Source organism: Ylistrum balloti, unplaced genomic scaffold, assembly GCF_031769215.1.
Source record: "Ylistrum balloti isolate Yb309-2 unplaced genomic scaffold, AGI_CSIRO_Ybal_v1 Utg369876, whole genome shotgun sequence".
In the NCBI taxonomy this organism is placed as follows: Eukaryota; Metazoa; Mollusca; class Bivalvia; order Pectinida; family Pectinidae; genus Ylistrum; species Ylistrum balloti.
Window position 1 is genome coordinate 1347036 of NW_026782016.1, and position 14036 is coordinate 1361071.

At 35.6% G+C, this 14036-nt stretch overlaps 1 protein-coding gene across 2 annotated transcripts; it reads right to left on the reverse strand.

Moving 5' to 3' along the window:
* Positions 1-143: 143 nt before the first annotated feature.
* Positions 144-11955, reverse strand: LOC132546145 (uncharacterized). 2 transcript variants are annotated; one of them, XM_060209847.1, is made up of 12 exons: positions 11806-11955; positions 10690-10978; positions 9637-9849; positions 8632-8761; positions 7625-8245; positions 6781-7164; positions 6281-6379; positions 5322-5446; positions 4564-4904; positions 3130-4075; positions 2982-3006; positions 144-2587 (listed from the first exon to the last, which is right to left on the reverse strand). In XM_060209847.1, the coding sequence occupies exons 2-12, from the start codon at positions 10969-10971 to the stop codon at positions 2268-2270; spliced, it is 3486 nt and encodes a 1161-aa protein (XP_060065830.1). In that variant the 5' UTR covers positions 10972-10978; positions 11806-11955; the 3' UTR covers positions 144-2267. The 2 variants fall into 2 exon arrangements, with proteins under 2 accessions (XP_060065830.1, XP_060065829.1); XM_060209846.1 differs by having other exon boundaries at positions 5999-6379.
* Positions 11956-14036: the final 2081 nt, after the last annotated feature.

The window sequence follows — 14036 nt, forward strand, 5'->3', positions numbered from 1 at the left end:
CACATTTTATTTACAGAACGTTTCAGTAATCAAAGAAAATATACAGTGACATCACAACTGATACATGGAAAACGAGACAATATTCCATGTTTGAAATAAACAAAATATTTGAAATATGTTTTATTGATTTAAAAAGCATAAGTCGTATGAATTGCAGATTGCATGACATGTTCAGTAAAAAATGAAATTCTAAAATATACTTGTTTTTTATCTTTATATCTAAATGCAATGGTCTTCCTATTCTGTATAATTTAGTTTTAAAAATTTACAACAAAATTTTACCCATTTTCAATATATTATTATTAACTCCATGGACGCAGTAAGTATCAAATTATATCACAAATCGTACAACAAAGCGTTATCAATTTCTTTTGTCGTCATTTATTTCCGTTGTCATATCAAATTATCGATGATCTTTGGGATATAAACATGCGTCTCTTATCTCAGTCATACCCTTATGTATTTTACTGATAAAAAGAAAAAATATCCAATGAATATAAAGAATAGTAGCTTTACAGTTCGTTATTACATATGCCTGGTATAAGCATTCTTCATTATATGAAATGAAAGTGAACAGATCTTTACAAAATGTAAAAAGGTAAGAAAAAGCACCACAATGGTAACAAATACGAATAGAAACATAAACAGTATAAAAATCTAATAAACTGATTCGAGATCACTCAATAGTGTAAACAGGAGCTAATGGAAAATTACATTTGAGCAGGGCTACATTTTTATTCTGAGATAGTTTGAACACTGGCAAAACAATACAACCGTTTAAGTTTGTTGTATACTGTTTAGAAATAGTTATGTGTCCTATGAGGATTTGTATATTAGTATAACATTGAATAATTTGCTAAATTGACTTTTTCTGGCCTTGTTGCCTTCTCACCAAATACTTCCAAATGAGTATAAATAAAATGTAACCTGAAAGTATTATATTCTTTGTAATCTATGGTAAAGAAAACTTGTCGACAGGAGATACCTGTGATCCAATGTCACGGATACCATTTTTATACAAAACGTTAGAAGGTCTAAGAGGAATATTCAGCAAAAGGCCCCACCCCAGGACCAATAGCATCTGAAACCCGTATGATTTATACAGTTACGTTCATCATTGGCCATGAAAGGTTCCCATAATTGTTTTTTGGTTGATGGATTTAGCGTTTATGTGTTTTAATAAGCCATTTGAGACTCTGTCCCAGTTTATACGACATATTTTGCGATTCAACGTAGTTTGAAAAATAAAGCAAAGAAAATTTAAAATCTATAATAGCTGCCAATAATGTAACTGTAAGTTTACGAAAATACAGATCATGATTAGATTAAAACATTAATTCTGTGATTGATAATCAATAATGGTTATGTTAACAATGCTAAAGGTAAATATTTTTCTATATGGACCCATCACCAAAGCTATTTGTTTGTATTACTGTTTCATTATGTAACTTCTCGTTGAAGGTAATGAATGCTTCAATCTTAATGCTACCCCAGTACTGCAAAACATTTCCTTATTTTCACGTCGATGGTGTAGCATTAAGCGAAATAAATTGTGGTCAAATATCAGACTAGACTTACAAACGACAGACTGAACACATCTACAGTGGTAATCATAACACTATCTATGAGAGAAAAGAAGATCATCAAATTCATAACAGATTATCAACAGTTTATACACAAGTATGGATACTGACAATGTTTTCTCTACCTTTAAGTGGTCTTGTTGTGTAATTCATTCACTCTTACACCTCTAGTTTGGGTAAGACACCATGTAATAATTTCAGCATTTGGAAGATATAGATTGGAAGACATGATATAACTCTCTTTAAGTAAATCTAATAAAAACGTAACTGCGAGGAACAGACCTGATTATGTGATCTATGTTTCATGTTTGCCGTGAAGCTAAATTCTGATATCATTTGGCTTCAAAACATTAACACAATTTTTATTTCACAGTCTCGCTGTCGATTACAGCAGTGTATTAAGCGTTGGCAACGCGAGATCATCTGTGAAAAACCGAACAGTTCCTGGGGAAAAGTCATTCTGTTTTTAAGGGACTCGCTTCAGTTGCCGGAGCTATTAATTGAAATTCCGTACTAACAGTACTTTCTTTCCGTTTTTGTGTTCTCATTAGGGATCCAGCACAAAAAAGCCATAAAGGGTGGTATGGAATTGTTCACCATGTTTATCTGATGATGTTGGGCTAATAAATGTCATGACACATTTATCCGATCTAAACTTTTCACTCGAACGCTAACAAACACACATCAAAACTCGTGTATCGCCGTGTCAAATACACCCTTTCGAACAACTTCACTGGTATCAAGTCCGCTTTTTTTCATGGCATCCATGATTCTCCTGATGGTGGCTTTGTCACTCTCAGCCTTCTTCCATTTAACGAACATATGCAGAAATCTGGCACACATCGTTTCACTCTGATATTCTATATTCACCAATGATATTGCCGTGCTTTCAAGTCCAAGCCAAACGAAGAATTCGAAATATTCTAGACCTATCAGTTTGGACAACCTAAGCATTTCCACTTCTGTCGGACATCGCTCAAGTACCTCTGAAGCCAGGTTGTATTCTGTAAGCAGTAAGGCAAAGCAAACAGTTACAAAGATATTACACAATTTATTAATTACGTAAGATTGCTACATAAGACATCATTTGAAACTTTGGATATTTTCGTTGACATTGAGTGTATAGATAAGTGAATGACAAATAAACTTGTAAAATGCACTCCTGGCCTAAGATACAACTTACCTTTTAGCTCAACATGTTGTGAAAAATTACAATTTTTTTATGAAATAACATATTGTGTCATCATTTTCAATATTATATAGCCTGCAATAGAAACAAAAGAATGCTTAACATACAGAGTATTCATTACTTTGCATATAGATATTTCCATGGGGTGACACATAGTTTAATTAGCTCACTAAATAACTAAATGACTCAAACTATTATTCAACGCTTACCTTCGTCATATTCGTCTTGCATCAACTGAAACGACATTGAAATTGTATTATTAAGATCAACGTTGAAAAATATAATCGATTTCAAAAATATCCACAATGAAAAGCGAACATGACCTTAAATTTCACAGTAAAAAAGAGGGTAACATACCGGAGGCCTGGCTTCCGAGAACCATGGGTGTAATTCGTGTCTGTAGACGAAGTGTTTATCTCCCTCAGATAAACAGCATGGGAGTAGTTTGCGTTGTTCAAGTTCCGTTTTAGGCACTGTCACGTCCCCGTCCTTTACGATTGCCTTGCAATGCAGGTGATATGCGAAATTAAGATCTCTATGATCGTAAAGTTCCATAATGTTCTTTAGTGCTTCCTCAATAAACAATCTCACTCTAAGTCCGGCTCCGGGTTCGATCGTTGGGACGGGAGACTGCTTGAATAATGTAATTTTGATAATATTGTTGCCACAAGAGATGACAACAGACCAAACACTGTCAATACGGAAAATGCCGAACCCTCTTCTCAACCAGATTTCATCCTCTGTTTTCATAACCTTGAATTTTTCAATGCATGCAGCAAGAAGTTTATCAAATACAGGAAATTGTACACATCGACTGGAGAAGACGAGGCACAGTGTTCTTGTTTTTATTGCATACCTGTCTGTCATTTCACGTGGGAAGCAGATGACTTTCCCAGACAACAAAGACGGGACCAGATATATTTCCACAGCTACGTCGGACTCTTCTGGCCCACTTCCGTCCCCCGCAGATTTGATACGTTGCTGATGATTTGGTCTAGCAATCAACCCTAGTCGCTCCATGAAGGCTAGAATGACTTCTCTATACTCCCATAATCGTAACTGCCTCTCCTCGTTCCAAACAATCTGCAGATACTCCATATCCAAAATGGCAGACTGTTGATACATCTTCCATAAGAAGTTGGCTCGTTTGTCTTTTCGATTAACAAACTTGGGTACGGTGATGATCTTTCGGAAGGCTTGAGCTACCCACTGGGGATCCAGAATGACAGTTTTTGCCAATATCAAACCAAGATTTTCTGTTTCGTCTCCAAAATACAAAATGCTGCCTGTGTAATGGAGATACCTTTAAGAAAATTAAGAATTGCAAGTTATAGACTAACGTCAGTGCCAGTGCTACATCGACATGATTATCATCTTAATAAAAGGCAAAACACAAGCACTTTTATAAGCCATTGGCACTGATCATGTGCATCAAGTCTAGTACTGAAATTGTTTGCCATAAACATGTTTCTTTTCTAGCGATTATATTTCTATTCAGATACCAAATAAACAAATTCTCGAATCACCACAGATTGTCATGATACATAAAACAAAACAAATTATGTTTAGGTCTTGTGAATGATTTCTGATAAGCTTATTGGATAATATAGTTTGTAGGGATACTAAGTTAATTTATCGTGTGAAGCTAGGAAGCAATATTCGTTTTTTACATCATTATCATGAAGACATAAATATATCATCAAATGCGCAGATCAAGCCTGCACTTGCTAAACTGTCTTTTTCAAATTCTTAATACTGACATTTAGTGCGTAACATCAAACGTGTACTTACTTCAAGAACATGTGTATGTCTGTTTCATCGTTGATTTCGACTTCACATCTTCTTCCAAGAGACACAATATCTTCAAACGACATAACCTTTTCTCCAGTCTCCTTCATCCGCATCATTTCCCTCTCCAGAGTTAGCCATCGGGCTGGCAATTCCTTCTCCCACTGAGATTGCGATGGTGCCACTTCTATGATAGCATTCCACAGCTGTTCAATTCCCGGATGGTTCCTAACTTTATTGTTGACTTCGAAGAATCCATATATGTGACCTTTCATTGCTTGAAAATCTGCCATGCCGCATAATTTTTCTTCGAACTTGTCCAGGTGTTGTTGGATTTCTTCTTTCTAATTTTAAGAAAATGGTATTAGTATACCATGATTTAGTATCAGTTCAATTTGTACATACATCCGAATAAAGACATCAGATTCTTTGTATCTTAAAATATGGTAGAGATACGTGACATGCCTTTCATATCATGAACTTAAATGATCTACTTGTGTATTTTTTATTTTGCTTCTTTTTATAGCGAGTATTCATCACAAAACATGTTTCCTATTTCATCGACGAAAATAGCATATCTCTAAGCATATTTAAGATAATTAACCTTAGTTCTCTTCGGACAAAGAAAGCAATTTTCACATATACCATTCAAGACAATAGAGAAGCCTTCTGATTTATATATCAAATAAATTACAATGTTCTATCTTTGTCATGAGCTTATGGCCATATTTGCTTTAACACGATTGCATTCAAATACATACCGTTCCTGACAACTTATCCAAGCGAGTGCCTACCAGTATCACTGGAGGTGTTGCTACAAAGCATTTTCGAGGGTTTTTCTTCTCTGAGTAATTCACGGCAGAACGAATCCAGTATTTGATTCTTTCTATGCGAATAGAACAAAGAAAATGATTATTTATATAAATAGGTATGAAAGAAAACCTATAAGGTAAGGAAAGTTTCTTGCGATACGATCGTCTACAACATGCGAAAGTGAGATTTACATATGTCAACACGTTCTAGAAGTAAACAGCGTACGTGTTAAGGCATCAAGCGTTTATAAGATTCAGTAGAAAACTCCATGTTTTAGAAGACCAATTTTAACAATAACGAAGAAATCATATATCACTCTATTCATCTTTATTACAGCCATGTATGATATGTTAGGTTCAGTTTTACCAAAACTTAATAAACAACACCTCGTTTGAGACATGGATATCAATGTGCATGATAACAACGAATACATGAGAATAATATCCGAGATACTGGCTTAAAATGAACGCCTTCCGAAACCAAGTTGAATACAATTTTGTTCAACTGGGCCTATCAAATAGACTTTTATTCATTCAAGGTGACATTAGATACTGGTTTTTTTTTCTAGGGAAATCAAAGAGCCATCAGTGGCTCATATGAGCAAATATGAAAACAAATAGCGTACTGATTGCTGCGTCCTTGACCTGTTCTGATCCTAGAATACACTCCTCAAGGTTGTAAACTACCAGAAAGACAGCGTCACTACTGAGGAAGATATGATGCGTGTTGTAGTATGGCTCCTCTCCGCCGAAATCCCACAATGACAAATATGCCTGGTCAGCATTTGGACTGCTCATACTGTTCGCCCCATCTATAAATCTTCCCAAATCATTGGCCCAATGCTCTTGTGCAACTTGGTTTGACCCAATTGTCTCCAACAATGTGTCTACATTCATGTCATCCACACCTAACACAGGCGACTTAGCCGACAGCGGTGGTGTCATTGTGTCTGGCAGCTTTTTCGTTTGTGGCGTCGTCTCTTCAGCAATGACAGACGTTCTATGTTCTTTGAGAAATAAAACATATTTTAAAAAAATTAAATTCTGGACGTATGAAGCAATCGAAGGCTTATGATCAATTAAAGTGTGTCAATACAAAATCATGAGCATATTCCCACCAATGAAGGCACCAACGATAACAGTACGTTGGGTTTCCATCTAATGCATTGAATTATACCCAGGCTTAAAACTGGATAGATCCAGGTCTTAATCGTTATGCTTGCATTATAAATCGGTGATATACGACAAAAAATATAGTTCTTGATACCATTATACACAAAATTCGGACTTAGTAGAAAATACTATACATAGATATTTAAAATTCTTTTAAAATCTCAATATCAGTAAAAATATATTAAGAATTTCGAAAGTAAGGTAAAACAACAGATAAACGAAACAATTCGAGTACCTGGTTCTTTCTCTAGAGTCACCTGCTGCTCCTGGACTTCGTCGGTGCTAAGATCTTCCACATTATCACTCAGTTTGTTCAAGAGCAGCAACTGTTGAATCCTTGTTCTCACATTTTGAGTTTCCGTGTTAGCGTCAAGTTTTATTCGTTTCTTTGTCACCATATCGATGAGGAACCGTTGAATGTATATCTCAATGCCATCAGTACTTGTGATCGCATCAATAACGTCATCATTTTCATTTAATAATCGTTTGCATAATGACGTTTTCCCAACGTGTTCTTGGCCTACTATTATAATCCGGATATTTCGCGCCTTTTCTGTTTGATCCTGGAGAGTCTTTATGTAATGCTGGATTTTTTCACGGCTAAAGCGCACTGAATCACCTGAAAAATAAATTTGTGATACTCAAAAATAATTTTCTAATAAGCATGAATAAGTTTTCTGCAAAGCCGAGGGCACATACATAATGTCAACGTCCCCTTTTATACTGGACCAAGTGATTGACATATCTGATATTAACATGAAAATATAGACATGTTTTCATTAGTTTTACAAACAACCTCCAAACATTCATTAACATACAAATGTACTTTTAAATTTTGTATGAATTTGAAAGTATTATCCAATGTACTCACTTCTTTAACCTTGAGATGCACGAGTTCTGAATTGAAATTACAAATTGTAGAAACAGCAGTTTAGAGATAAAACAAGTTTTCCCTTCATGTTATAATTTCCAAGTATATATTATAAATAATTTAAGTTAAAAACCCGCATGAATTCTCTACTTCAACCTTGATTCATTACAATTGATAAAGAGTTGGCATTGTGTAAATGTTTACTTACTAATCTCTAGTGCACCTTTGGAGTGTCCAAATATCACAGCCCCTTTTAGATCCGCTATACTTGATTCAAATAAAGTATGTACTTTGATCTCTTGAAATGCCCGGATAATTTCATTCTTCAAGAATGCTGAGGAAGAATATCCTCCAATCATAACGATTGAACTCACTTCTTTCAACTCTGAACATTGTTGGGATTTTCGTAGCAAACTAACGAGATCTCGTGCGCAAGCCATAAATATGCCTTCAATGACCTCAAATTCTATGTGAACTTTGCCATTCTTTAGTTTCACCTTTCCGTCAAAATCTGCGTCATCCAATAGTCCTGGAATTGTCTTTCCCTCGATCCGTTTATTCACTGGCTTTGCATCTTTATACCGAGCGGGAAGTTGAAGGACAAGCGTTTCTCTGGAACCGGGTTTGATTGTTTTCTTTTTGCACTCGATCTCTTTAATCAGTGGTCTGATGTCGTCTTGCACTGATAAGTCGTCCACTCCCAAAACCGTTTCAATTAGACTTTTGATTCCGTTGTTCAATACGTTTCCGCCTCCAGTTATAGTAATTGTATTCGTTGTAACCACGTTTCCGTTTTCGTTTCGGCAAGTGAGCAGTTCAACTGATGAAGCTGTGGAGAGATCATTTAAAGATTGCAAATTTTAAAAATTAAAGAATAATATTAATGCTTATATATGCCAAATAAAAGCACAAATTTACGCTCACATTATTTACCACCATGTCTTGATTGCTCTTCAATGACACTTCCTGTATTTGAAAATGGCAGCTGATCTTATTCTCCTTTTTCAACTATTTCAGGGGTCTTCGTATAAACCTACTTCTGTTTATACTTTGCCCTAGTCTTATTGAATTTGACTTTGGATTATGATTAAGGTGGCATGTTAGTATTTTGTTTTTTTTTATGATATTAGTTCATCTTACTAAAAACTTAATGTTTTGCATTGAATTTATTTTATCATTACTATTTATAAGCCAGCAGACTTAAGAAACACATACCTGCAGCATCCAAGACGAGAAACTTTTCACCCGTTGTGAAGGGTTGGCCATTAAACAATGACGAACACTCTAAGTATGTCAAGGCGGAATTCATCTTTGTGCGAACTGTGACGTTTTGAGTGATCCCAGCCTGTATGAACATATTACCGTTGGTTAAATAAGATATTTTTCGATGTGATTTTCAGTCCTTCACTATGTATTAAATGTTGCGAAGTAAATTTTCATCACTACCTCTACATTTTTCAATAACTTAACTCTTTCAAACATTGCCAATGACCCATTTCATTTCAAAATATACAATACTTTTAAATCATTGTACTAAGGACATATACATATGTATATGAACAACGTCTTTTACTTCAATATCATCTCGCTCTTCAATCAAACCCCTGTCCAAACAACTTGTCACCATTGTTAGAATTACCAAATGTGAGTTACAGTCTCATTGTGATCTTGTTTTCTCAAGAAGTGGCATTAATAGTATGTGAATTTTAAAGAGCTTCAAAGGGTTTTTGACTACTCTTCAGCATCCTCTACTTAAAACATTTCTTCTATAATAAATCCACTCTGTACACCACCATATCCCATTATAAACTGAAAGAGCGCCTCCGTTATCTTGTTATGATAGCATTCTTTACCAAGAAATGTGAACGTCGGTACAACTATGTTGTCGTGAACTATACTGAAGTGTATCTCGTGAAAACTTATATGGAAGCAAAAATCATGAAAATGAGATTCTGGTTGACATCTTCGTCGAGTTTGGTGGTAAGATTTTCCAACAGACTATTGGCATGCTTATTGGAACTGTGCCGCTCCATTTGCTGTGTTTTCATACGAAGCTGTTTGTCTATCTAGGACTCTACAGTGAGGTTTTGGGACTAAAAAGTCAGGGAGCATATATATGTCTAATTCTACAACCTATAACTTTACGTTATATAAATCGAATCATCAGTCTTCGTTTTATTAATGTAGGCATAATTTTATATAACACAATGTCAATTTTACCTGTTCCGCCGCTTTGGAAATGAAACCAGCGTTGTATGACCTTTGAGTAACTAAAATCCAGTTTATGTCTGTTTCGTCTAATTTGCTCAACCGAGCATGGAGTTTTTCAGCAAGGCTCTTACGTAAAAATCGTATAGCCATAGTATACAGATCCAGGGTAAGCATGCTCTTCTGTCCCGTGACATCTGTCATTTCACTGGTCTCGTCCAGTTGCTGCAATTTTCACACAAAATCTTACCGTAATAAAAACATGTTTTAAAAAATCAATCATATGAATGATTCATTAGATAAGCTACAAAACATCTACTGAAAATGTATGTTTCTAAAGTTAATCATATTTTAGTGCTTTTCTCTATACTTTACTTTAAAGAAAGATTTACACGGCGACTCCTGAAAAAATACAAGAATAAGAGCAGGTGTTCTGGAGAGTAAACGTCTTCTGCATCATCAGCGACACCCGCCATGTAAATCTTGGTGAATCTGTTTACGTAATGTCACATTCACACATTTAAGACAAATAAGTAATCAGCTCCTGTATAGCCGAAGCGTTTATCATATAAACAAGATAATGCAAAGTGTGTTATTAATCCCCGCAACCCGCTGTTTAAAGACAGACACACAATTTCACACATATATATAGATGGTAATATTACAACAAGTTTAATTTCTGTTTGTTATCTTTAATTGTTCATACTACCTTGATTCCTCTACAAAGTTTTAAGTATCGGGTAATTGCCGTGAACGGTTTAAGAGAACTGGTCTGAAAAATCTATAAGAATCTAATACAATAAAATATTAATTAAGTCAAATTCTATAAGGTTTTAAAGATACAAAAAACGAACAAAATCATTGTTCTTTGTACAGACGACAAACAGGTGAGCAGCACCTTGATGATGCTTGGGGTAACATTGACGTGATGACATTGTCCTAATTTATACATTGTGCTAGCAAAGTTTGTCTATTGTGATCTTTGTAAACTTGAGTTCGATGGCATAATTGTGATTAAAGATGTGAATATCAGTGTTACATATGTTATAATCTTGATACACCTACCGCATATGTTGGGAATGTACTGAAGTAGAACCATTGATTCGCCTCCTCGCCAAGATTACTATATCGGTCCTCTGCAGTGTAACCGAATGAGTGAAATTTCCTGTCGGGTTGACATAGAATAGCACTGGACGTCTTCAGTGAAGTATGCCTGGCAGACGAGTGCCAGGAAGATATTCCTATCTTGAAAGGATTCTGTGTAAATTCATCGTCGAAGGAGTAAGCATATCCGGAATATGCATGCCCGATTTTAATGGCAGCCACAAACTTCGGCTTCTTATCCATGCTTGATCTGTAAAGCGAGTATTTTGTTAATATCGTCACAGAATGACAGCTGCAGAAACATAGCCAGTGAGAAAGGATCTCATTACCATTCCGTGATTCTTGTTTTTCGTAAATCAGCTACGACAGAAGTAGGAAATAATTCGTGGAGAGATGGTCAGAACTGGCGAAAAGAGACCAGACTCCAAAGGAACCATGCAACGCCTCTATATTCAAAGACGTGTTGCTTTGTTTCCTTGATTTGTTTTATACATACAGTATGTATGTATGTACGTACGTACGTATGTATGTATGTATGTATGTATTAAGGATAGGTAATAATATTGATGATGTTAATCAAGAAATATCATCAATGGATGGTTGTGTTTCAAAAACACTTATAAAAGGATTATACAAGATTCACGCAAGTGAGTATCACTTTTCGATTTCACAAAGTTACCACGATGTGTCGCTAAAATAATGAGCTAGACTGCATTATACAGTGTTTTCGTCCTGACATCATACATAGGGAAAACAATACCTAATTAAAGAAAATTGTTTATCTATTGACTTAGAACAATATTTCCAGTGAGATATCTCGAACGGTCTAGTGACCGTCACAAGTGTCCAGAAATCGGGTCGTTTCGCAAGGCCGACAGAGTGACGTACCTTTATTAGTGTAGTGTCTGATTTCTCATTCACAGCGAGTTATTCCCCTACTGGTTTCACTTTGATTTCAACATGCCATGCACTTATCAACTTAAATATTAAGAATATTCAAATATGTTTCGTATTAAAAGAGCATCGTGAAAGTTTGTGGCATCTAGCCAAAAGTAATATTTGAGGAGATATATTCACCTGTTCAATCCCAATTCCGGGCGGTGATAATCTTGCACCCCTACATTTCTGTTTGGGTTAATACGTGATCATAGGCGGTGTTCCTGTTGGTTTCCTAGCTGCCATCCCTGGTGTGGCCTTAAAGCATTGTGACGAAACTCATTGTCACCTAACAATTATATCAACGTATATTTCCGTGGGCCCGAGATCCTGGGATTTCCGGAGTAAAGTTAGCTATGGTTGAATTGGTCCTATATTTAGAAACGTGTAGTGACCCACTTTTGACACTCCTTGGCGAATACATAGTCCTAAATGTATAGGTATATAACAGATTTTACAACACCTACACAAGTAAATGGTACCATTTCAACATAAATTTAAATAGAAATAAACAATCACAAGCACTTAGCTCGCTGATGAAAAAAGTATATATAATCTACTTTTTTTCCCATCAACGAGCTCAGTCGAATTGAAGGAAGTAAACCACACTGTTAGCTCTGTCGATCATCTAAGTCACGTCAGCAACTTTAAATCAGAAAAAAAATCTACGTCCTATCATTCAGACAGTGACCTTGGGGTCTTGGCTGTTGTTTTAACAATCGACTTAAACAATAACAATCAGGTCCTGTTGTCACCAACTTAACAGTGTCGAGACATCAACCGTTTGGTCTTAGTTGTTATAGCTCAAAGTGCATGCAGACATGAATGGTTGTGTCCTGCTGTTACCAAATGTGAGTTCAGATATTTCCCATTAGGTCCTGTTGTCGCCAAAACTGTGTTAATTAGGTTACATTGCCACCAATGGTATAAAAAGACATAACCCATTCACTCCTGTTGTCACCAAAAGAGTGTTTATCATGTTATTTTGTCACCAAATGTGATAGCTAATAGATATGCTGTGGATGTATAAGTTGGTTACAATCTCGATGCAATAAAATAGAAAAAATAGGGTAGGAATGTTTCAAACGCATGATAGCTATCATCATTTCTACATACAAATTGTCAAAAGTCAGTGATAGAGAATAAAACATCAACATTCTACCACAATCACAAAACTCTTTTAAGGATAGATAAGTGGCGAAATCAGACCCACAGTAGGAAGAAATATATTAAGTTTTTGAAAGTTAATTATTTCTATTAGAACTTATCATCATTCAGTGATCATTTTTACAAAAGTATACTGGATAAAACATAAAAATCCAACCATCTTACCACTTGTGATATTGATATGAAACAATAATTTCATATTTCCGATTTCTCATCTGAACGGCTAACTGTTTAGCGTTCAGAAGTTTACAGAAACATGTGTTTTCGCAGGACAGACAACAACGAAGTCGAAGGGAAATGAAGGGGTTCAGTTTAACAATACCCTTTTCATTTTCTTAAAGTAATAGTCCATGATCATTATAAAGATTGTACAAAAGAAATATTTGAATTCAAATTTAGAATCAGATACAGTGGAACCAAACAATGAATTTAACTGCATCATACAGCTGTTCCGTGCTTCTAGGACTCGCTAGTGAGTGATCCTAATAACGTTAATTTAAAAGTTTAGGAGGCGACTAAGGAAAATCCAAAGCGATAGAAAGAAAGTAAAATATCTAGATATGGAGTACACTAGCTCAAAAGTTCTCAAGTATCATCTCAGTTGTCGGGAATTTAAAGTTGTCTTTACCACTGCAGAGACAAAGTAATCGATTAGCTATCAACAAATGTGATTACTCGATAATACATGATATAACTCCATCGTACGACAAGTCATCATCAGTGTTGTTAAAATCAGGGGAGCCGAAATCTATGTTTAAAGTATTTATATACTAGTAATAAAAATCGATCTAACCTGAAGTTTATTGATCAGATCTACAATACATATAGAACTAGGGACTAAGATAAAATAGATAAGACCATACAGTCACCTACATTTTTTGTTCACAATGTCAAGGTTCCAGCAGTACCACGTACACGTTGAGTGTTTTGTCCTTGTGAAGTAACGTCATGGCATGTTATGGAAGCTGTTCTAGTCAGTCCATGTACATCACTGACCATCCTCGATACTCCAAGGTTTACGATCAATTTCCCTCTCCGCACCCCTTGAACATGTCAAGGCAAAATTGCAGACACGGGTGAAGTAATCGTATTGGTTCCAAGAGAAAGAAAACCTGACCAATCACAGGATGTTATGCTCCTTTAAAAGATTACAAACGAGCGACGCTATACTTCTAAGCCATTACAATATACCGTCCTGCGACCTC